We start from the raw sequence: 25,235 nt of genomic DNA, 5'->3' as shown, positions 1-25,235 counted from the left end.
ACATTTTCGGTGTCGCAATAATTTCGTGTTCGCCCTTTACAACTTTGCGTGCATGAGTGATTTGCCATACATATTCAAAGAACTACTCATGTTTGTAAGAAGGAATCAATCCCTATGTTCAGCAGCTTTACACCGCACCAGTTTCTGGACTTTGTGGTTCTCAGTTTTGGCTTAATAACATAATAATGTTTTTTGTGAAAGGGTACATTTTTTTTCTAGGAATTGGTGCTTTTGAGGAAATAGTTTTCTGGAGAAGAATTGTCAGGGTTACAAATGCGGTTGACCTCCGTTAACTTTCACTGCAAAGATGTCGGAAGGGATGCCAGTGCCAACGACTGAAGAGCAAAAGAGCGACCTACAGTATACACTTGAAAGAACGGTGATATTAGCGTGAATTGATTACCAGAAAAGCTTTAAATTTTCTTACTTTTTATTAAAAAATGTACAATTTGGTTATCGAGTTTTCGTTATTCTTATCTTATCGATTTTCCCTTATTTCTCCGATTTTTTTACCCAGAGCTGTGGTTCATTCCTTCATCTATCCTGGTTTGCAGTATTCGCCCTCTTTATGCGTTTGTTTAGATTACATCTTACTAGGTTTTAGTGGTTTCCTCTTTTATTTCCATTGTTTGCTTGTTTGTATATTTTCTCTATCAGTGCGTGAGTATATCTAATAGTGTGTTTCTAGTTTTATTTTTTGTTTCATTTCTTCCATACTTGAACTCGCGTTGTTTTAGCAGCTTTAGACATTACTTGGTTAGAAGATTGTTTTTGTGTTTTTTTTTTAAATTGTGAGTGTTTTGTTTGTTGGTTGATTTTCAGTCCACTGTTGTTTTTCAAAATTGGGAAAGAAGCCGGTCTTCTTGCATACTACCGGGGGGTGAAAGTATGAAACGGCGTTCGGGCGTTTTGCTCAACGAGGATCGCTTCATGCTTCAAGTACATATTTTATTCTGTTTAAGTGCTCTCTATAATTTGCATACGAATAAACCAAACAAATGCTGTACAGCTCATTTCGTTTTATTGAAATAAAATAAAACACTTAGAAAAGATTTTGTCAAGATAATTTATCGCTCATTATAGATAGATATATTTACGTAAGACTATTTTTTTATGCAGATTACGTTTTGCCATTTGCTCTCTAAGATTGGCAGTTATAAAAAATATATGTATAGAGATAAGCGTTACACTTAAATAGCAGCAATTAAAACTAGCGAATAACTTTTACACAAGGAAAGCAATAGTCTGTTGGAAACGGAAAATCCTGTATGCTTTTGTTTGATTCGTTTTTGAAACGACAGCGGCAGCAGCAGATTGCGTTATAACTTGAATTTTACATTCTCAGCTGGAAAATCGTTGTTTGTTCTGGATGATTGTATTTTTTTTCAATTGGAAACCAATTTATTCTGGTCTGTTTGGCAAAGTCGTCCTAGGGACTGATTTACATATTTCTTATACATTTGTATTCTTACTGTTAATGGCCTCCCGGGTGCATGAAAACGGGAGGTACCAGAACTAAATGCACACTTTAAAAAATTATATTAAGTCCATCATATGTTATTATCTCTCTTTCTCTCTCTCTCTTGCTGTCTAGTACTATCTCATTAATATGGCAGTTATTTGTAAGTTTCGCGAGTTTCATTGAAAACTATTACTTCAATATGGGGGTTTGTAGGGGGTTCGAAACGTAAGAATGTGAGATCATAAGGATTTCGCGGGTTCTGACTGGGGCGGACGTTCGGTTTTTTTTATTCGAAATTCGAGATAGTTGCTTTTTTGGAAATTGATATTTTTTATAATAAGCTTGTCATATCATTCGGCCTGAATTGGCATTTGCATTGATGATGATTTCCAATATTTTTTGTTGTTAGCCGACAATTCCTAGTTGAGTTCGTATTTATGTAACACGTTAAACATTCGCTGTATTTACGGTTGCCGTAATTTATAAAATCACGCGCCTTGTCTGCCGGAGCAGGTAGTAAAGGGTATCGCTGTTAGGGGTGTAAATTTATCCTAAAAGAGTAGTACGAGATAATTCACTTGATTAGGTGCTTTACATTTATAGGTGTAATATCCATTTACTAGCCGCCCGATTAATTTCGAGAACTAAAAAGTGCTTTGTTTCACTATCATTTTAAGCTCTGTTGCTGCTTTGTGTTGTGCTTTTAAATCTAAACGAACTAATTTAAAACATTATTGTGCGTTTCGCTCGTTTTGCATTTTCCTGAACGGAAAGCGAAACGAGGATTATAGAAGGGAAAATCTTATCACAACAAACAAAACTATTTGGTAGTTTCGGATGCTGAATAACCGAAAACTGTTGGTTTCACAATTCAATCGAAAAAAAATAGTTATAAAACTTACCCTACTAAACTACGTTTGTATGTTTTCGTCTGATTAACTTCATATCTTAGCGTAAGATGACTACAAATTGATTTCTTATCATTCTCTTCACGATCTTTTGCTGGTTTCTTTTTACAAAAATATCAACTTTTTCATATGCTGCTGCAAAAAAACTCACATCCTCTCGAAAGACTTTCTGTTCCTGCCAATAGAAATGTGAGGATTTTTTCTTCCTGTGTTCCGATCATTGTCATCTGTGCTTAATCGATTCTATTCTCTCTCTATATCTTTCATCACTAGTATTCAGTGATTAAACACCAATCGAAAAACTACTAATCTGCTTCCCGAGGAAGGGGTCGTAGTGTCACAGCTCCGCCCTTGAACCTATTTTGGACCGAGAATCTAGCTGCTGTTTCCGTGGTGCTGGTGGTTCATAGTTTGATTTGAGGTGGCACTACGATTGGCCCGCTTCTAAGGTGACACGTACGGCGGTGGCCTCCGGTATGACGGAGTCACCGGTGATTTGCCCCGTGTTTCACGACCACCAACAACGACGGCCGGTGGAGGCACATATTCGTCGACGTCTTCGTTTTCACCTGAAATGGGTCAAGATACGCGAGAGAAAAATTATGCGTTAATGATTGTTGTTGCATGAAGCAAAATGAAACAACGAATTCTGAATACGATATTTCACCAATTATCGAAACACTGGAAACAGATACCTACCATCGTTATTGGTACTGCTGTAGGACGGCGGCAGCAGGGGCGGCTTCTCGTCCTTCAGTATCACCGGTGACTTGTTGCCGATCTCCGGCTTCTCGTCCAACTCGTCCTGGAATATCACCGGAATGCCCTTGGAGCGGAACGACTTGCGTTCCTCATCGGTACCTTGATGGGATTGGGATGCGATTGGTTGGAAATTGATATATTCTTCGATTATTGGATAATGTATTAGCCTTTCACCAATCGGGGTTAGTGGGTGGGTGCAATTTTGCTGACAGGTTAGCTATAGATCGACTTACCAAGTTCCATCTTGCCGGTGAGCCGTCTCCGATAGAGGACGCATGCTGCTATAAAAGCAATCAGCAGCATCGCCAGGATTATCACAGCTGGCAGGACGAAGGTGATCAGGTAATCATCCTTGGCGATGGGAGGCGGTAGAGCTTTCTCCGGTTCACTCGTAACGTGGATCGGAGTGTCGTAACCCTGACAAGTTCCCACCGGAATAAGACTGACGTTTTGCAGACTAAACTCCTGACCGAGAATCTCCCGTACCTTTGCGCGGATAGTTCCATCCGGGTAGAGCAGAATGTTCCGCAGGCTTTCGATCTCCTCATCCGGACAGCGCTGATGCTGTCGGTAGAGGGTCGTGTTGAAGAAAGTCACCTGCACCTGACCGGTGTGTATGATTGTGCGAATGTTCCGGATATGGATGTAGTTGGTGTTAGCGTCACCAAATACCTGAGCGAGGCGTTCGATAAATCGGCGCTGGGTCTGTGCTATGCTGAACTGCTCATGGGTAGTATCCAGGGTTAGCTCGAACAGAACACTGTAGTCACGTTTGGGGTGAGCTTGGTGAACAACTACAACCAGGGCGTCGGTGGCAGTCAGTCCCTCGCGATCTTCGGCCATCTGGAAAAGTGTATTTCAATTTGTTAATTCTAGAAATGAAATCGCACAACCATCTCATCTCAAAGTACTCACCAGTAGGTATTCCTTCTGACCAACATCATTCGTTCTGGGGATGCCAAAGAATTCGTGATTCTTCGAATCGAACTGCAACCAGTGGTACTGATCCAGTGGGCTTCGTACCGTTGTCAGCAGCTTCAACTTGAGATCGGTACCATCCTCTGGATCGTAGAACGTATCCTACAAAATATAAAAGAATAATGTATTCAAATCAGCAACAAAAACATATTCCACTCAACAACTCACCGACGGCACTTTGTAGACAAGCAGATGACCAACGGTGGCGTTCACTCGATCCACCTGGTTCCTTGTCGTGGGTGCAAAATTCTTCGTGGCCGTAATCTGCGTTGGTTTCACCTTCGGAATCTGCGACTTTAGACACTGTCCAATTTGTTGACCTTGAACGGATTTCACCAGAATGTCCGGATTAAGTGCATCGTTTAGGGCCTTCTCGGTCAGTAGAGCGACCAGATCATCCAGCCGTTCCTCCGGGCAGCGATCTTTCGGTAGGGTCTCGTTGGTATACACGAACGTAGCCAGATTCGGATCCTGAATACTGTTACGAACTTCGCGAACCACGATGTTAGTTAGTGATACGTCGCCTAGCACCTTGGCGATACCACGGATCACTTCGATCTGCCAGTCGACGTTTCTGGCGAATTTACGCTGTAGGCGTAGAGCCAGACTGATCTCATGATTAACACTGCGGTGGGACTTGTGCTGCTGGACGGATACATCGACGGTTTCGTTGACGGATTTCTCACCCGAATCGGTAGCTTGCAGGATGTAGTGCCACTTGGAAACGTCCTTTTCCAGCGGAAGACCATATATTTCTCTGGTTTCCACGTTGAACTGTACCCAGGAATTATTCTTCAGTGGGTAGCCGTGACTATCGTACAGTTCCAATCGTAAGTTATTGCCGTCTTCGGTGTCGTGGAAGGTTTCTAGTGGTACCGGTAGACTGAACACTTTACCGGCGATGATGGCTTGCTTCGGTATGCGGTTTTTGATGATGGGGTACATATTTGTTGGCTCATCCGTTTCGGTTGTGGTAGGTTGCGTTGTACTGATGACCGTAGGTACGGTCGTCGGTATTGTTGTACTAGCTTCGGCAATAGTACTCGTTGCAGGGGTCGTTGTTGACGGGCTAGTGGACAGGGCGGTTGTCGATGATGGTGAAGTTGGTGGTTCGGGAGTTGTGGACTATGATAGAATGAGAAAAAAAAAATGTTGTATTATCTCTGTTTTTCGAACTGTTGATCGTGAACATCTTCAAATTCCTATAGGAATGCAAAATAGCTGAAGAACTCGATTTAGATTATTTCAGAACTTTAACGACATGGTTCTCTTTTATTCTGTAACTATCAAGCTTTGCTAAGCAACAACCGTGCCTGAGACGACTACTGGTTGGGTTGTCTCATAAGCTCTATCTACAAGAAAGGTTATAATATCCATTGTAATAACTATCGAGGCTTGACGATCCTCAATGCAGCCTATAAGAAGCTCTCCCGTTTTCTGCTTAAAAGGCTACGCTCGTTTACTGGATCCTTTGTCGGCAAATACCGAAACGAATTTCTTAGAGGTCGACGGACCAGATATTTACACTACAACAAATACGAGATAAATTCCGAGAATACAACTTGCGAACTCATAAGTCTGTAGAAAAAAAAAAACAGCGTACGAATCGGTCAAACGGAATGAACTGACAGATAATGGTTAAACGAATTCGAAGGACAGTGTATGGATCAACATAGCCGAAAAGACATCGGCAGTGTCACTCGAGTTCTTGTTTGTAGCAAAATTGCTTGATGTGCTGGACAACTTGCTAAATGGTGTTCAAATTTCATCACATAAAAAACGCTGTAAAACATTACCTAGTAGACCGATCCTTTTCAAACATTCAAACAGTAAAATAAAATTAATAAGCTTATGGCATATTTATTTTATTTCACTTCAATAACATAACCGTACGCTCGCACCTTACGCTTAACTCCACTCTTTAGGTTCTGTACACCATCTGGATGCACCTTCTTCTGTACGGAAACCCACTTTTGTTTCAAATCTTCCTCGTATTTCACCTCCTTGAGATGCTTCCGAAGTACCTGTTTCGCAATTGCCCAGTTTTTTTTTATGGGACTTAGTTCCAGTGCGTTGAGGGATTCATATCCTTGGGTACAAAAGTGATCCTATTGGCTTCGCACCACTCCAGAACAATATTTGAAAAGTAGCAAGAAGCTAGATCCGGCCAGAAGATCGTAGGGCCGTTGTGTTGATTCAACAGAGGAAGCAGACGCTGCAGGAGACACTTCTTGAGGTAGATCTCCCGGAAGTCATGAACGGCGCCGTTCGTTGGCCACATGAGCAGATCGCTTACCAAATCGTATATTTATTGGAAAACTTTGAAAGTTCCTGTTTGCTTACTTCTTCCGGAACATCAAACTTATGCTGGGTGGTGAAGAACAGTAGCCCCGGAAGCTGCCGGAAGTCCACCTTGACGTAAGTCTCATCATCCATGATGAGACAATGGCGATTCGTCACCATCTGATTGTACATGGTGTTTCCCACCATATTTTGCTGTTCACGATTTGGAGCCTTCTGCACTTTATACGTATGCAGTCTCTCTCGGTCGATGCTCAGAGTTTGGTAGTAACGTTTAATGTCCCGATGAGTGAGTTGAGCAACTCGTGACGTTCCTTTCCGGTTGCCGCCATTTTTTCCAATTTTCGAAAAACTGACAGCGATAAAAATACAGTGTAAACAATACGTTCTAAACTACTTCTACCCATTTTTTCAAGAGAAAAAAACCCAATGAATTGTTTTCTACGGCGCAATTTTCAGATTCGAGTAGGGTTCGGGTTTTCCAATTTTAAAGTTCGCGGGATCTGGTTTTTTTAATTTTCATTATTTCGGGTTCGGGTTTTTGAATTTTCAAGTTCTCGGGTTCGTTGCATCAGCTTAAAAAAGTCTGACATTTCAGGTTTGATGTGGAGGTTAGATAATTAACGAGAGCCTTGTACATGTAACCAGCGGTTACAAAGTTTAATTGTGAACTCCCAATTCCTAATCCCTCAATGCGTGAGTGATGTCCAACCAGCTCTGGATTGTAATCTGAGACGGGTGGTGTTTCATCGCAACAACGTGAACCATATGTCGCGCAACACTAGATACAGAACACTAGATTAGAATTGTCGCTGGTGTTCCCATTGTTTTCGCCTCGAAGCACGATTGTTTTGCTTTCGTTATATATCTGTCAAGTCATCGAACACCTCTCTAGTAAGACGTCGGACCACACTCTTGGTACACGCAGAAAAATGTGGTTGTTTAGTTGTAAGTAGCGGTTTACCCACTATTCGGGTTCTGATTTCCCGGCGGACCCTTCTTATCAGGGCGGCCTAGGTGCTTCTACTGGAATTTGGGACCTTCGTATGTAAACAAACAAAAAGGGAAAAACAAATAAACTAAATTTTATCGTGTTTATTGTCCTCCAACTCTCCCTTCACTCACGCTGATACTCGAGAGATACATTTACGATGTAAAATAAATCAAACATAACTGATACTAACAAAAATATGGAAGGTAATTGATTTAGATCAAACTTCTTGTGTAGCTCTTGAAAGAAGCTATCGTTGATTTCAGCTTGGCGTCGATTGGTAGGTCATTCCAGCAGGTTGCTCCGTACACCAGTACACTTTTGCCAGTGGTGTTTGTGTGCCTGGGTATGATGAAGGATCGTGTCCTCAGCTGCCCATGTTGTAAGTGCTGTTGGATGTAGTTTGGCAGATCTCCGTGGTATGCCTACCTCATGAAGCAGCATATTCTCAGCCAGTAGTTAGAATGTAGATCGACTCCGAGAATGGAGTTCCGGACGTCTGCGGTTGTGTCTCGTCGTCGGAGGTTGTAGACAAAGCGGACAGCTGATTTGAAGCAGCGATGCAGTTGATTTTTGAGAGCTGCAGAAAGTCCGGGGTAGTATACCACATCGGCATACGCGAAGATGGGCATTACTACTGCTTGCATCAGCTTTCGTCGAGTCGGCAAGGAAAGGACTGGGGCGAATCGTCGAAACGTTCGTAAAATGTTGTAAGTTTTCTGCGTAATATCGTTTACTTGCTGAGACTAGGACAAGTTACGGTCGAGTTTCAGACCTCGTTTGACACTGGCACTATTTCGCCACAAAAAATAATGTTGGTTTGTGGTACAATGACTCCAGATTTGCTGAAGATGATTGCTTGGGTTTTCTTTGGGTTGGGGGCCAGCCAGTTTGCATCTGCCCAGTGAACTATCGTTTGGAGGTCAGTGTTGATAGCATGTACAAGTCTATCCACATCGGAAACCGGGCCGGATATATAGATTTGCAGATCATCAGCATACAGGTGGTAGTTGCACGTTAAATACGAAGGTAAACTATTTATGTACAAACTGAATGGTAGTGCACTGAGGCACGATCCTTGAGGTGTACCGTCGGGGACATCTTGCTCACTGGACAGTGCATTTCCTAGGCGAACTGACTGCTTTCTGCGATCCAGGAATGATGATACCAGGTCGCATGCCGTCTGAGAAAAATGGAACTCGTTCCGAAGCTTGGCTCTCAGAGTTTGGTGTTTTACGCAGTTGAAGGCGAGAGAGAAGTCCACAAGGACCATAACAGTACAGAAGTTGTTGTCAAGATTCGTGTACACATCATGTACTACCTTAGTGAGGGCGGTTGTTGTACTATGTCTTTTCCTGTATCCGCATTGGTGCCTTGCTAGCAGGGGTGCATTTGGATTATCTAGATGTTCTGTGATTTGAGAAAGCAGTATTTTTTCTAGAATTTTTGAGATGGCTGGTAGAACACTGATTGGCCGGAAATCTTTAGGTTGAGTGGGATTAGACTGCTTTGGTATCGTGGTGATGATTGCCTTTTTTCAGTTCAGGGGGATTTGGTTTCAATTATTGCATTGAACAGATATGAAAGTGGTAGCAGGATAACCGGACAGAGTACTTTAATGAATGAAATAGGGATTTGGTCCTGGCCAGTGGCGTTCGTGTGAATGTCACAAATTTTCCGACAAATTTCTTCGCTAGTTGTGCGACGGAAGTTGAATTCGGTTGCGTTTATGTTGACATCCGCACATTGAAGGGGTGCGGTAGGTATCCTAGATTGGTTTGTGTTTTGAAGCTGGCGATGACCTTTGCTAAAGAAACGGTTCAACTCGTCCGCATCGATTCCTTTGGAGAGTGCATTCTTTTTCGCATTGTTATGGACACCTTCTCGCCTCAGGTTGCTCCACAACTTTTTCGCCGGAAGACTGTGATCAAAATGTTTCTCAGCGTAGCGTTTATTGGCGGTGAAAATGAGGGAGTTTGCTCTATCTCGCTTCTGAACGTAGTCCAACCACTGGTTGTCTAGTCTGGTTCTGTTTGGATTGCGTGAGTAGAGTTTGTAAGCTAAGTCCCTCAGCGCAACGGCCTGCTTGATGCTTTCCAAAATCCACGGCGTGCGTTTGTCTCGGACGGTGATTGTGCGTTCTGGAGCGTGATGTTGGAGCATATCTGTGAGTTCTGCAGTAAGTAGGTCAGCTTTTATCGAGACGTCTGCAGAGGTGTAGAAGGGCTGAAGATCTCTGGCTTGGAAATCGGCTTGCAGTCGTAAAGGGTCGATATTATGGAGATTTCGAATGCGCATGGTCTGTGTAGTAGTCCTTTGCATTCTGATATTTGCAAGGAAGTAGATCACCTCGTGATCTGAAATGGTATTTCCAGTGCATGTTTTCGACTTAATTACTGAGTCAGGAGAATCTGTGATCATCAAGTCGATAGTAGTTGCGCTGTTCTCAGTTATACGTGTGGGGCCGGTTGGGAGAATAGCTAAGTTAAACGCAGCGTTGATGCGCGTCAGTGCTGCGTGATTCATTGTTGGCTGAGTCGAAGAGACATTAATGTTAAAGTCTCCGACCACAAACAGCTTGTCGAACCCGATATCGAGAAGGTCGAGTAGTAATTTTTCGTAGCATTGGGAAAAATGAGGGTTAGAACCGATTGGGTTATAAAGGGCCACTACACAGATGTTCAGCTCGTTAATCTTCATTTGGACAGCGAGAAATTCAAATCTCAGACCGATAGGAATCGCCGGGTTGAATGATGACTTTAGTATTGGTGTAGCTTTGATTCCCTTCTTCACGTACATACTGAATCCACCGCAGGTTTTTGTACCACGTCCTCTACTTGTGGGCAACGAGTTCCTGATGAAATTGAATGCGGGTATACGAATTGGAGCAACGGGGGAGGATGCTTTGAGCTTTGTTTCGGTAACCGCAAATAAATGGTACAGTCGTGATTCGCTGGTTGGACACTTTTTAACTGGACCGCTTTTTAGTTGGACCTCCGCTAGTTGGACCATTGTCCAACTAAAAAGCATCTGAACGCCAAAATGTCATGTCAAATTTACTTTGACAATCAATCTGACAATATTTAGAGATGTGTATAGATGCATTTACACTACCAACATCTCGTTTGGAGTTTTTGACATTTGTCAGTCGGTCCAACTAGCGAATCAAATTCGTTAGTTGGACAAGGCTGTGGCCCAACCAACGAATCACGACTGTACTGATTCTAATCGAGAAGCAACTTCACGCCGTCGATGTGGCTTTCAAGTCCTCGAACATTTAGATGTCCGATGCGTAGGTTCGGGAAATTATTTCTGGGCATTTTACATTTGGAAAATCGTCAGCAATGTAGTGTGGAAGGTTAGCAGCGGGATGAGGAAGACACATCGGACGATAGAGCATCGAAGAATACTGATGAATCGTTTGAATTGTGGCTATTTCCAACCAGCTCGAGAATATGTGCAGCACTTTCCACAGCAGTGTATCTTTTTTGTTCTGGCAGCAGAATAGAGATGTTGTCATTCCTGACGAAAACTGATTGGACGAACTTCTTTTGCTTTAGTCGGAGGGCAAGGTTACGAATCCGGAAAGCTTGTACTGACAGCATTTCATTTACAGTGAAGCGATACTCAAGGGCAGAACCATTTTGCAGATGACATAATTTAGCGTTTTAGTACCTGTCGAAATATCTCTTGATAACCCGATCTCGTGCATCTCTATTATCGAAGACAGCAACAATGGTTGGTGTTATATTGCGATCTGACCATTTAGACGGTTTCACTTTCACTCGAAAACTGCTGGTTACGTGAGGCATTTCTTCTTTGATGTCAAGGAGGGTTAGTACACTTTCCACAATACCACGGACACTTTCTCCATCTTGAAGGGGGATTTTGTTGATAGCAAGACGGTGGGAGTTCACTGACTGTGAGCAATTGTTGGCAAGTTTTGCACCCGCTTCGATGATCTCAAGCTTCTCTCCAATATTGCTTATCAGTGTGTTTTGGATGGCACACTGGCTGTCACGTTGATTACTGTTGTTGAGCTTACTCTGGATCAGGTCTATTTGCTTCTTGTTAGCAGAACGAACATAGTCTAGCTCTGACTGGAGTTTTGCTAGCTGCGCTTTCAGGTCGAGTACGGTTTGCTTCAGCTGTTTGACTTCGTCTTGTACTGGATGAGAACTAACGGGTTTGCTGACTAGACTTCCGCGAATAGAGCAATGTTCGCAAAAAAAATATATAGTTCTGCACATCGTTAATCTCAGTGTCTCTTATATGGACACAGACGCAGTGGTACCATACTGAACAGTTGTCACAACAGATTCAACTGATTTGTTGAGCTTGCTTCGACTTCTTGGATAGACCGCAGATACCACACTTTTCCTCTTCCATACTGTGGATGTGATACTTACACAACGCTGGCGATTCTCGTAGTTTAAATACGCGTCATTATTTATCCGGATGTTGCTCCATAGCTACTAAAGGAGCGGGCCAGTAAACTTTAGCGACGAGTAGACAACTGGCAACTCTAGTTGCCACCGAAAAATTTGAGGAAAACTATCGATATCGCGCACCGCAGGTGCTTGGGTTCCATACTCTACCGGAAATGCACTCGGAACACTTTGCTGCAGGGATACACTGGAATTTTCGCGAGAAACTAAAGGGAGACACCCGCGACAACAGTAAGCGCGCATAAAATCAATTTGTGTAGAATGCTGGCAGCTCTGTCAACCGCCTCCGCTGACGCCACTTGAAAATCGTTATTTCCGTCCAACGCGGACACCGAAGTTGCGTACCCCACCGGAAGCGTGCTCGGGACGCGGATTAGAGTAGACTATTCAAACTCTCGCGTAGAACAAAGCAAAATAACACGAGAAAATACCTTTGAAAATCGGAACGAACAAATCGCGACGCGTCACTAGCAGTGTTGCCTTTGTATTCTAGTGATCTTCCCAGGGGAAACCTTTGTCTGCCCTGCTTCGTTCTCCATGGCGATTAACTGTGGAGGAGAGCTTGGCTCGTTCGACGGATCCTCCACAGTGAGAACGGTCGGTGACTCGTTCCTTGATGTTTTTTTCCGGCGTAGCGAAAACACTCCTTGACGTTTAGCTTGCCCCTTAATGGCGAATCGACACCGCTTATAGGTGTGCCCGAACCACGGGCCGGCACTCTTCGACGGATTTAGCTGGCCGTCACACGCGCGCACTTCACTTCACTTGCAATAGTGGCGGAAAACTGTCCCGAAAAGAATTTATTAATTCGGGCGTCTGATAATAACTGTGATTCATCATGAACTCCTTTTCATGATGTCCGCCATCTGCACTCGGCCATAACACAACACCAACCGCCTCATCGCATAGCTGTCATCGATGAGAGCAATACCAGGGCACACGTATTTTCGCAAGAGGAGAGCGGTAGCCTAGCTAAACTAGGGTGACCATATGAGGCGAGTAAAAAACCAGGACAGTCGAAAGGGGACTGCATCCCCCCAATCGACTGTGCTTTCTCCACAGGTTTTCGGCAGTTACAAAGATCTTGGGTCGGGCAGGCAGAGCTTCGACAATAAAAAAGTTCTGTGGGTCTGAGCTCTACCAGAAAATTTTTCATGGGAATTCGATCACCGTGCTTTTTAGGATTACTCACACACACGCGAAGTTCTTGCTATACCACCACCAGCGAAAGTTTCATGCTGTTCTGTGCAGGAACAGGCAAGGAGTTTTAAGCACTAGATACACGTCATTGAAGCAAAGCAGAAACATTGACGGTCCCAAGCAGCTTCCCTGCGCTATATCTGGAAATCTCGAATGACAACCATTGGTAACCAGTATCACAATGATCGGACACGCTGTGTGTAGATTCTGTTGTTCCAGCATTCGTCGGTGGCTGAGTTACAACTCCGGTTGTTGGTGATTTAGTTAATGTTGTTGGGTTTGCTCGCATTTGATGTTGTTTCTTTAGAGGCTTTCACACATGGTTTGGCACGTAGAGATTTGTCCTTCATATGTGCGCAGCGTGATTTGAGATTTGCTTCTTACGATACGAGCACCATTGGATATACCTGGAAAAAAAGTTCTCCAGGTTTCAAACATTCACCGTTACGTACTTCGACATCAATAGTGAATTTATTGGTTGTACGCGGGGATAGATCGTGCAGGCTCACACCAGGCTTATCTTCGTCAATCTAAACGGGTATCTTGATTCTAACATTGACATGCGCAACGACGTGTTGCATGTTGTTTCCCATAGCCAAACTTTTCGCCATGGCCAAAGTTTTAAATGCTATCAGTACCACATTACGAGTATGCACGTTTATTAATTGTTCCACTTCGTGAACACAAGGGCGGATTGGATAAACGACCACTGTATGGGATCGAAGATTGTTCAAATTTTGCTGATGAGTTTCAATCATTTTTAAATAAACTGTCGATACCGCATCAATGAAAGTAACGGTGCATTATTTTCCACACTGGCTTGGGACAACTGTTATTTTTCGATTAAAGCTGGCGCGGTACATATAGACGGCAGACTGTATGTAGAAGCGTTCGTTTGATTCACTGCACTGTTAACAAGCAGCGCGATTGTTGCTTCCGATCCGATTGAGATGGAAAAGTAGACTGATTAGGAACTGGTATTGATCCTAAAGGGGTTCTATAATTACCAGCTCGAGCGAGCGCTCAATAAGGTTATTCCACGACAGTTATTGTTGCTTCGCCATTTTCCTTTTTATGAAATGGATTTCCAGTAAAACGAAAAACTGCCACTTGCAAGAGAACTCTAGAAGAAACAGAATCGCCAAAACTTCGATGTGTCTTCTTAGAGGTAGGCACTAAAGGAAATTTTTCGGATCCCGGAATCAATGTTTCATCGACATTGATAGCGGACAGAGTTTGGTCCACAACTGGAATCGGTTCGATTTGTTCGATTGCCAAATGTTGTTGCAAACAGCTACAGCTCATTCATACGGTACGTACATACGAACGCCTCTTTCTCTTTTCAATTTCCATGTAAAAAAGTAAGTTGGAAAAAGAAATAACGAAGTACTATCGAGAGATTAAAAAATGCATCAGATGGTACAATTGAGAGATTCGAGTGTATTAAGTTTTGTTTGTCGTACTCTGAAGCAGAGTGAATAAAGCGAAAACTCAATAATTAGAAATATAAAGGGTGTTCAATAAAAAATGAGAATGATTTCAATACCTTTCTGTAATTAAAGAAAAGAGCGTAAATTCTTTTTTCTCCAAGAGAATTGCTCTCTGGACTCCTTATAAAGGGGAGACATGTTTTTTTTCGCTCGGGTGCTGTCAGTTCAATCGAAGATGGCGTCGAAACAGCAAGTACTCCGCGAGCAGTTGACCACCAGGGTTTGGAATTGTATCCGGAAGAAGGACGTCAGTGCCGTCCAGTATTCTTGAGCATCGCGACTAAGTTGCGTCGTACGGCTGACCAGGGCCCCTTCTCTAATATTCATTGAAGTTTTTTTGAAGAATAAACATGTTTGTAATAAAAAAAATTCTGAACCCGTTGAAGATTTTTTTTGTTTTTCAACTACATGACTTAAAAACTCATTTTTATTGAAAATCTGTTATTATGCTTACAGAAGAAAAACCAGGACAAATCAAGCGTTTTCCTCGACTTCCCAGGACACCAGGACAGTCAGTGAAAAACCAGGACATGTCCTGGGAAACCAGGACGTATGGTCACCCTAGCTAAACCCTATGCTAATTACACACAAATGTCAAACAAAAATTACCACACCTATCTGCGCAAAAAAAACCGTTCACAAATGCGAAAATGAACGAAAATTTAAATGTGAATGGTATCGAACAGCGGTGAGCATAAAATCACGCGTGTTTTTTTAAAAGGGCCAATAAGTATACTGTCAAAATTCACTTTGAGAGGAAATTCTGGCCAAACCATCAATCGCCGATTATTAGTGACAGTAGTAAACGAAGAAGAAAACTTTTCTCTTGTATAAAATGCCAATGTCCACTCTTGGCAAGTTACGGTTTGTCCAGAATTTTCTCTCAAAGTGAAATTTGACAGTATGCTTATTGGCCGTTTACAAAAAACACGCGAGAAATTATGTAAACAAATACACTCTGCGGAGAGAACGTGCAACAATAGGTATATTTCCACCCAGTGCTAAATTGTTACCATAGTGGGTTACATAATTCAGCGGTTTTATACCGTATAGTTACTATATTCATAGTTTGGCGAAGACACTGAGCGGAGCCAATTGAACAAGTCAAATGGCGGAGTCAATCGAGCATGACGTCACATAACATGTTCTCTTTGGATGTATATGGAAAAGGTATTGTGATTATGGTCATAATTATTTTACTTGTTTCTTGTGTTATCGAGTGTAGAGAAACAAAAAGAACAAGATTTTTTTTGTAACACAAAGAGATATTCGTACAAGTATGAAATCAGATCTTCGAATTGGTTTTCCATTCGTACATGTAAAGTTCTTACGACGACAATGAAATCATTAAGCTAGAGCTTGAACATTGGCAAGGGTTGCCAGTGTTTCCTTCCTGGAATAAGAGCTGCCAGTTTTCCGGCTTTTGTGTCCACCTAACTCTATATATAGGAACTCTATCCACCCGGGGGTGAATTAGGCTAATGTAGGGGGTGAATTATGCGGGGTGAATTGTAAAATGTTATTCTAACATTCCTGTAGAAAACCTGGTTTAGTGAGTCAAGAATAAAAATGCTGAGTGAGAGAATTCAGGAACAGAGTTCAAATTGAAATACTATGGCGTTGATTCAATTGAAAATCATTTTTCTTTTCTGATAGGGTGCTTAGCAATTTTCACCAAAAGGGTACATGATAAGGATCAATATTCGGAATACACGGAACGAAAAAGGTTGTCAACCACTGGTTGAATTGAATTTTAAATTGGTAAAATGCAGAGTTTGCACATTTTCCATTTCCGTTTCATTTATCCTGTTGCGATGTTTATGCATTTAAGATCGAAAATGACCAATGCATAAAAATTTCCAGTAGAAGAATATCTAATTTTGGTGCACTCCACATGAATTTCAATAGTTTTAACGTTTTTTGTAAGACAGATAATTTTATGTGCAGCTATAAATTGTAAAAAATCATGTGTGAAATCAATAGATTCAGTATAGCGAATTTTTCGGTGTAAATTTTCGACTGTTATTGTTATGAAATGAAAGAGTTTGTATATACCGCACAACACAAGGAAATGAAAATTCATCAAAATTGAGTCTAGGTTTAGACAATTTGTGCATACTAATTAGTGAAAATACATCAGCCAAGAATGGCCATTGTGTTGCTGGCCAAAATAAACAAAAATGATAAGTCGCTATGAAACGACGATAGAGGATTATTTTTTGGTCTTATTTATTTAGCCCATTTGACGACAGGTGTAAATGCGTTGTTTATGTTCAAAGGTTCGCCCAGAGTGAAACCAAATCTATCAAACGAACATATCAGTGGCTACCTATCGTGCAAAGTAAATAAACATTCTTCTTTCGAAGAACACGCAACAAAAGTATTAGGGTTGAAAAAACGTAATATTATGGAAAATTATTTCAATCGACTAAACAAGACACTTTATTCATTTTATTATTCTTTTTTGTAACAATGTACAATAAATTACATGGACGAGTATTATAAATAAAGTGCCACGAAACGTAATTTTTTAATTCACTTCGTATGGATTTATTGTGCAACTCGGTTGAAGTCACTCAAAGTTAAAGCAAAAACTATTGGTGCCACGAACAGTTTAGGCATCATTTTATGCACTGTTGCGCATTCTTCTATACGGGACTATATCTAGGGGCAGATCACTTGTGATGCATTTTTAAAAATCAGCTAAATTAAATGCATTTCTTTCCATCAAAATAGAAATTCATAATGCATTTTGCGTTGCGTGCAATATATTTTGCGTTGCGTGTAAGACGTCAAAACCCTACAAAAAATTAGCTCTACATTCAACAAAACGTCGAACAAAGTGAATCAGCGTAGGACGTTTGTTAAACAAACTTTTCTGCGAGGGAGTGCAAATTTGATGCAAAAATGGAAATTAAATGCATTTTTTCTAATTTGATGCAAATTTGTTATACATTTCTAGAGTGATCTGCCCCTAGGACTATATAATACAAAGACTCCAGTGTATACCAAAACGAAAACAATGATGTTCCTACCACTGATGCCAGCGACAATCCTAATCTAGTGATCTGTGCGCGTGTAGCAACTTCCATTGGGTGTTCACTAATTGCGTAATAGTGTGTGGATGTTTTTTTTCGAGAGTTGTGATTCTGAATGTGATATTCATTGTACGGTACAGTTATGTGCGAGCACAGGGACTTCACAATCGCGTGGATCATAGCGAAGGGCTCGAGCGTTGCTGCGATAACGTGTTCGATCGCGTGGACGTTTGTGTGTCGCGTGTGTAGGTAACTTCGCATGTATAAATTCAATCTTATAACCGTGTGTCCATTCTCATATTCGCGTGTATTCTTGGATGATCGCGCGCGGACCGTGAATCTGATAGTTAATGTTCGGTGTACGGCTCAGATGTTAGAAGATGTCATGTTGGCATGAATCGTGTTGTCTTGTAGATGGGCATCAGTTTTTATTGATCGAACTAAAAGCATGAACATGGTCGAGTAGGGACTTCCGCACGTAACCGATTCATGATCGCGCGAACACGGGTAGGTTCACTCTTGGGACCATGTTTGTAATTTTATAAATGCTAAACCATTCTGTAAGTAACCGGGGTGTTTGGATGTTTGAGAGATCGCGGGTGCGTGGATGCTCGCGAAAGACTCGAGCGTTTGTATGTTAACGTGTTTGTCGCTTGCGTTATCGTGTATGTAGCTTCGCGTGCATAAATTCGATTTTATAATCATTTGGCCATTTGCCTATTCGCATGTATTCTTGAATGATCGTTTGCGGACCGTCAATCTGATGCTTAATTTTTAATGTACAGAGTTAGAAGAGAATCAATTTTCCCATATCACTAGAGTTCCCAGTCATGTCGTCATGGAGCGTGTTGTCTAGTGAATATGAGCGTCATTTTTTATTGGTCCAACTGAAGGCATAGACCAAGGCTGTTAAGACCGAGGAAAGAGCTTTCCGGACGTTACCGATGCATCATCGCGCGAACATGGGCGTTTGTAGGTTCCCGCTTGAGATCGCGTTTGTAAGTTTATTACTACTAAAACATTCACTTAATCACCAGAGTGTTCATAGGTCCGTGATTGAGAACGCATCTATGAGTATATAAGTGCTAAAACGTTCACTCAATCATCGGGGTGTTTGCATGTTAACGAGTTTGTCGGGTCAACTATTGTGTAACTTTGCGTTGATAAATTCAATTTTATAAGATTATAAGTAGAGTAGAATGGGGTCAGATGGGTATGGGGGTACAATAGGTACAGGGCATTATCTTCACTATGTTATTGCAGAGGTTGCTCATGTTGCATGAATTAGATACACTTTACAGAACTTTGTTGACGACTGTCATTTCGGCTATTACTGTGAATCAGCTGTATTAGTTACGGTGTCGTTTATGTTTTTGTGAGTTGTTCTGCGAAAACTCATTATCTTTTGTCCTAAGTACAGTACATTTAATCAATGTAAAAAAAATGTCAAGTGGGTTTTTGCTTAGCTAAAAATTAATGTTGAACACGAGTTTTGTGTTGGTTTTTCGATATCTTTGTTTTTGAAAAAAAAAAAAAATACAGACATCAACATGAAACATAAACTTGGGGGCACGATAGGTTAGCCGTTTGGGGACACAATAGGTCACTACTATAATGTAAACTAGAATTATTTTGACAGGAAAATTGAACGTAATTTGGTGCGAAAAACGCCTAAACGAAGTGAAGAGGACATAAATAACCCAACCGCATCTGTTCAAGATGGCGCCAATATTCGACCAGCTTCTAAACAATTCCGTTCGAAACATTACGTGCTCGTATGAAAGGAAAGTGCTTGTTATCAATGAAATGTCAGATATTTCGCGTGAGTTAACAATATAATAATTTAAGGTGTTGTTGAAGTAGATAATTGAAAAAACCTATTTTAATCCACCTAGCGGTGCAATTGTGCCTTTCTCAATCATGAATCACGAGAATGTGTGCGTTGTTTATATTCATTAAAAGCTTTTAAATGCATATATTACATTTTATTATTATACATCACATGACAACTATATACAGGAAAATAAATCATTATTCGAGTTCTAAAATTTTGAAAAAGAAAAAACAGCCACGGTAATATTGAACTAAAAAAAGGTGCAAAATCGGCAAAGTCCCAAAAAGTCGATTTTTATAAAAAAAATTTTTCGAGGTAACATAAAATCTCGACGTTTCATGCATTTTAAAGATGTTTGGCATCAAAAATACGAATTCGATTTCTGAAATTTCATGAGGTCCCCCCTTTGAAAAAAAAAATTTGAGTTCCGGCTTATATGGGAATTTCATATGTGACCGGACGATTTAGTCTATATTTCCGGACCCATATAAGCGATCCGTACGAAATTTTATAGACATCTGTGGGGATATTATAGCTATCATTTGGGACTAAGTTTGTGAAAATCGGCCTAACCATTTCCGGGAAACTGATGTGAGTTCGTAAATTTTGAAAGATGGCCGCTTTTCCCGGGCACTTCCGGAACCGTTTATGGTGGTCAATGTAGTCAACGAAAGTTTGGTTGGCCGTCGGTGACCTAGAACAGCAAATTTAAGTTGTTTGAGAGACATTTTAGCGAAATTTTTACCTTTTTTGCTTTCATCGGAGTATCGGTTTGAATCACAATTTGCTATGTGATCGCACGCCACAACCTGTAACTCCGGAACCGGAAGTCGTATCGGGATGAAATTAAATAGCCATTTACGGGGACGCAATACCTTTCATTTGAGGCCAAGTTTAGTCGAATCGGTCTAGCCATCTCCGAGAAACCGATGTGACTGTTATTCTGAATTTAGATACTTCCGCCGGGGCTTCCGGAACCGAGGATGGTGGCCAATGTGGCCAAATAGACTTTGAATGGATGTTAGTGACCTAATACTATAAATCGAAGCAGTTGTGGTCGTATTTTGGAAAAAAATTCACCTTTATACATTCATTGCAGAATTTATTAAAATCGACATTTTCTGCGTGTTCGTACTTATCACCCTGTAAATCCGGAACCGGAAGTCGGATCCATTAGAAATTCAATAGCAGCCTATGGGAATGTTGCACCTTTCATTTGAGACTAAGTTTGTCAAAATCGGTTCAGCCATGTCTGAGAAAAATGAGTGACATTTTTGGTCACATACACACACACATACACACACATACATACATACACACATACATACACACACAGACATTTGCCGAACTCGACGAACTGAATCGAATGGTATATGTCACTCGGCCCTCCGGGCCTCCGTTAAAAAGTCGGTTTTCAGAGCAATTGCAATACCTTTCTATTGAGAAAGGCAAAAAGGTGCAAAATCGGCAAAGTCCCAAAAAGTCGATTTTTATAAAAAAAATTTTTTCGAGATAACATAAAATCTCGACGTTCCATGCATTTTAAAGATGTTTGGCATCAAAAATATGAATTCGATTTCTGAAATTTCATGGGGTCCCCCCCTTGAAAAAAAAATTTGAGTTCCGGCTTATATGGGAATTTCATATGTGACCGGACGATTTAGTCTATATTTCCGGACCCATATAAGCGATCCGTACGAAATTTTATAGACATCTGTGGGGATATTATAGCTATCATTTGGGACTAAGTTTGTGAAAATCGGCCTAACCATTTCCGGGAAACTGATGTGAGTTCGTAAATTTTGAAAGATGGCCGCTTTTCCCGGGCACTTCCGGAACCGTCTATGGTGGTCAATGTAGTGAACGAAAGTTTGGTTGGCCGTCAGAGACCTAGAACAGCAAATTGAAGTTGTTTGAGAGACATTTTAGCGAAATTTTTACCTTTTTTGCTTTCATCGGAGTATAGGTTTGAATCACAATTTGCTATGTGATCGCACGCCACAACCTGTAACTCCGGAACCGGAAGTCGGATCGGGATGAAATTAAATAGCCATTTACGGGGACGCAATACCTTTCATTTGAGGCCAAGTTTAGTCGAATCGGTCTAGCCATCTCCGAGAAACCGATGTGACTGTTATTCTGAATTTAGATACTTCCGCCGGGGCTTCCGGAACCGAGGATGGTGGCCAATGTGGCCAAATAGACTTTGAATGGATGTTAGTGACCCAATACTACCAATCGAAGCAGTTGTGGTCATATTTTGGAAAAATTTTCACCTTTATACATTCATTGCAGAATTTATTAAAATCGACATTTTCTGCGTGTTCGTACTTATCACCCTGTAATTCCGGAACCGGAAGTCGGATCCATTAGAAATTCAATAGCAGCATATGGGAACGTTGCACCTTTCATTTGAGACTAAGTTTGTCAAAATCGGTTCAGCCATCTCTGAGAAAAATGAGTGACATTTTTGGTCACATACACACACATACACACACACATACATACATACACACATACATACACACACACAGACATTTGCCGAACTCGACGAACTGAATCGAATGGTATATGTCACTCGGCCCTCCGGGCCTCCGTTAAAAAGTCGGTTTCCAGAGCAATTGCAATACCTTTCTATTGAGAAAGGCAAAAACATGATCGAAAAAGATAAGTAAGAGGAATCCAAAAATCCAAACGTGATCACTTTTTTTAATCTAAAGTTCTATTTGAAACGGCTCAGGTATTAGCACAACTGAGTCGTGAGCCTTTTAATTTTTATTTACAATAAGTAAAAATAAAAAAAATCTAAGAATGTCGGACTGCCAGATCATGTTGACGCAGTTTGCTGCTACGTGTTGAGAACCTTTTTCTTGACGGTGAAGCCGCTTGGGGGTCATTCAGTCTGCCTTCTCTCGCGTTATTGTTCCTGTCCATGTCATCATCGGTACTGCTTTCTTGCTGTTCACGATCAGAGGTGCTTATTTGTTTCTTGTTCTTACGGGTCGCTGTTTTAAATCCGTCTTCATCAGTATTTTCTTCTTTATTGGCGATGCTAGTTGTTGGTTTGGGAGCGGTTGTCGTGGTCGTTGTACCTGTATTATTGGTTAATTGGATCGTTGTTTTTGGTATATCTGAAGACGTCGCATAGTGGCGGGTCTTCAAACTAAAGTCGGACAAAACCTCAAATGTTACCTAATTTGGCTGAAAATCACAATTTAAGCTAATTTTGAGGTGCTGAGCTCATTTTTGATGTCAAAAGTCGTAAAATGTTAAATGTATTTTTCCATACAGTATCATTGAACCTTTCTTATAACTATGATTCCGTTTTCATGATAAATTTTCCGTTACTGTTCATCAATGTCAGCAATATCATAAAACATGAAGAACACTACTTTAAATCCATTGTATAACGTGTTGGTTTACTGTAGATTGTCTAACTATTTTACATAAAACACCATGCGCCTCCATATCAGCCACAAAGCTTCTAAATCTCCTTAAACCTTTTTGCGCACCTAGGCGCAGAACGAGACCATGATATTCGAAAAGTAGGGGTTATTTCCCATAGAATGTATACGATGTGACCGTTCCGAAATGATTCCGAAATTTGTACAGAATAAATTAGTGAAAAAAGGATTTTGGATCTGACCACCTCAAACATGTTTAAATTAAAAAGTCATAGTTCTAAGCAAATTTTCCAAATGTATTTTATTCACTAACCAAGTTTTTTCGTTCCTCTACACAATGAAACTAGTTGTGCTAAAATCGCACCAAAATCAAAAGAGCAACATGCATTTGAAGTGAACAGAGCAATGGTGGTTTCGGAAAAGAAAATCATTAAAAATCCGGCCTTTGCTACGTTTAAACTCATGTTAAAAATCGTGTTCTTATCCAATGATCATAAAATTTTGAATATACATCATTCAATACATGAGAAATTTAGAAAAAATATAAAATATCAATATTTCAAAAATAAATTTTTGAGGTTTTGGCCAGCCTCCAGCCACTGTGCGTTGGTGGCTGCTTGTTAGAGTTGGCTGTAGTAGATGAGTTTTGACTAGTTGCTTCGGCGCATGTTTTTCCGTAGTGGGCTGTATGGTTACAGAATTGGCATGTTGGGTTCTTGTGGGATATGTGATTAGCATTGTTTGCTTATAGGTCACGCCTTCCTTCGGTGATTTTGCATTCGATAGTCATGTAAGAAGGTATTGGTTTAGTCACTCACATCCTCACAATACGAACACCGTTGGGAATGCCGGTGAAAAAATTTCTCCAGGTGTCATTCGTAATAGATTCTACTTCTCCATATTGCGACATGATTCGCTTGATGTAATGTGCGCGGGGCCAAATCATGGATACGCACGTCCACCATGTCGTTTTCCATATGCACGGGGATCTTGATTCTGGTGTTATTAAATTCGACCTCGTGTTGCATGTTGTTCTTTGCAATGAAGTTTTCGACCTGTGCTAAGCTTCTAAAGGTGATCAAAACACAGTTTTTTACGTGATATAGCTGAATGTACGTAACTTCAGCGAGCTTAGCTCCATTTTCACTTTAACTAATTGTTCCGCTTCCTGAACTGTGCTTTTAAGACGAGTTTTATTAAAGTCGATCGAAATCGTGTTATCCCGTAGCACGGGCACTTTTGTTTCATTTGGCAAACTCATTTGCCACACTCCGTAGCCGGGAGCAACGATACAATTTGTTTGTGCACTAATATAGAACAAAAGCTGGCTTGATTCACTGGTACCTATAGCCTGCTATAGCGTAGCGATTTTTCTGCTTCTGCTTTGTGCGAGGTCAGAAGATAGACTGAAAAACGTCATCGTTGCACAGCTAGGCAACCACGTGAACCGGAATGCACAACTTCATTTCCACACTCTGGCGACGACGAGGACACGAAGAAGTCATTCGTAAGTACAAAGCCAGCTGCTGCTGCTGCTGAAAAAAACATGTTTTTTCAGTATTTCCTTCTGCGGTTTCATGATTTTTCACATCATTTGACCCTTCCTCATTTTCTTGCCTTGTTTATTAGTTAGTGTATATGAGTAAATTATGCACTCTAAAATAATGTTCAAGTTGTCCACGATAGTTTAAAATAAGAGATGAGTAGGTAATGTTAGAGACATAACCAAAGTGATGTAGAATACACTTTAGGTTGTTAATACGAATGTTGCAATTTTAACTATCTTCTGAAAAGTTTAATTAAAACCGGTTATTTCGGTATTGTTAATAGAAATACCCAAATAACGGTATACGTATATCGAATTTTCTGCTGTTACCAAATGAATTGTTTCACTATCATTAAATGCCCTTTTCAGGGTTACCATATGAGAAACCATATGCTCGAATATGTTTGAAAATATTTTAGATTTCAATGTATGTGTACCGATATTTCGGTAACTCCACTAGAAATATCGAAATAACTGATTTTATGCAACCTTTCAGAAGATTGTAAAAATTGCAACATTCGTAATAACAGCCTAAAGTGTATTCTACTTCACTTTAGCAATTTGTTAAACTCTTCGCCGTTTCGAATGGCTAGCTGCAAATGACGGGGGATGATCATGGTCTACTTGTAATCACTGGCAGCGTTTGCTGCCAGCTCTAATACATTGGCGGCAAGATAATCCATCACTGCTGCCAGGAGGACGGGTGCTCTGGGATACTGACCCTTTCTTTCGGCGTAGTGACTCTTTCTCAGCAAATGATGGGTTCGAGCGACAGAGCGTTCTGATGCAACCAGCACGACAGTAACACACGAATGGTGCCGCACTCGCATACGACCCCCGGTTCTGTACTTGGTTCAGTTTACGTTCGAAGCC

General features: G+C 41.1%; 1 protein-coding gene across 7 annotated transcripts in view; it reads right to left on the bottom strand.

Moving 5' to 3' along the window:
* Positions 1–412: 412 nt before the first annotated feature.
* The window catches only part of LOC131690329 (uncharacterized), a 561,476-nt gene continuing 536,653 nt past the window's right edge, over positions 413–25,235 (bottom strand). For 6 of the 7 annotated variants that reach the window (XM_058976022.1, XM_058976025.1, XM_058976027.1 and 3 more), the window contains 5 exons: positions 4,279–5,235; positions 4,048–4,212; positions 3,366–3,975; positions 3,070–3,273; positions 413–2,939 (listed from right to left, as the gene is read on the bottom strand). In XM_058976022.1, coding sequence (XP_058832005.1) covers positions 2,815–2,939; positions 3,070–3,273; positions 3,366–3,975; positions 4,048–4,212; positions 4,279–5,235 — 2,061 coding nt within the window. In that variant the 3' untranslated portion in view covers positions 413–2,814. The remainder of the gene's footprint in view (positions 2,940–3,069; positions 3,274–3,365; positions 3,976–4,047; positions 4,213–4,278; positions 5,236–25,235) is intronic. The other variant, XM_058976026.1, reaches the window with a different exon arrangement.

Source organism: Topomyia yanbarensis, chromosome 3 (genome assembly GCF_030247195.1).
Source record: "Topomyia yanbarensis strain Yona2022 chromosome 3, ASM3024719v1, whole genome shotgun sequence".
In the NCBI taxonomy this organism is placed as follows: Eukaryota; Metazoa; Arthropoda; class Insecta; order Diptera; family Culicidae; genus Topomyia; species Topomyia yanbarensis.
Note: the sequence above shows the minus strand (reverse complement) of the source record. Positions and strands in the feature narration are given on the sequence as shown.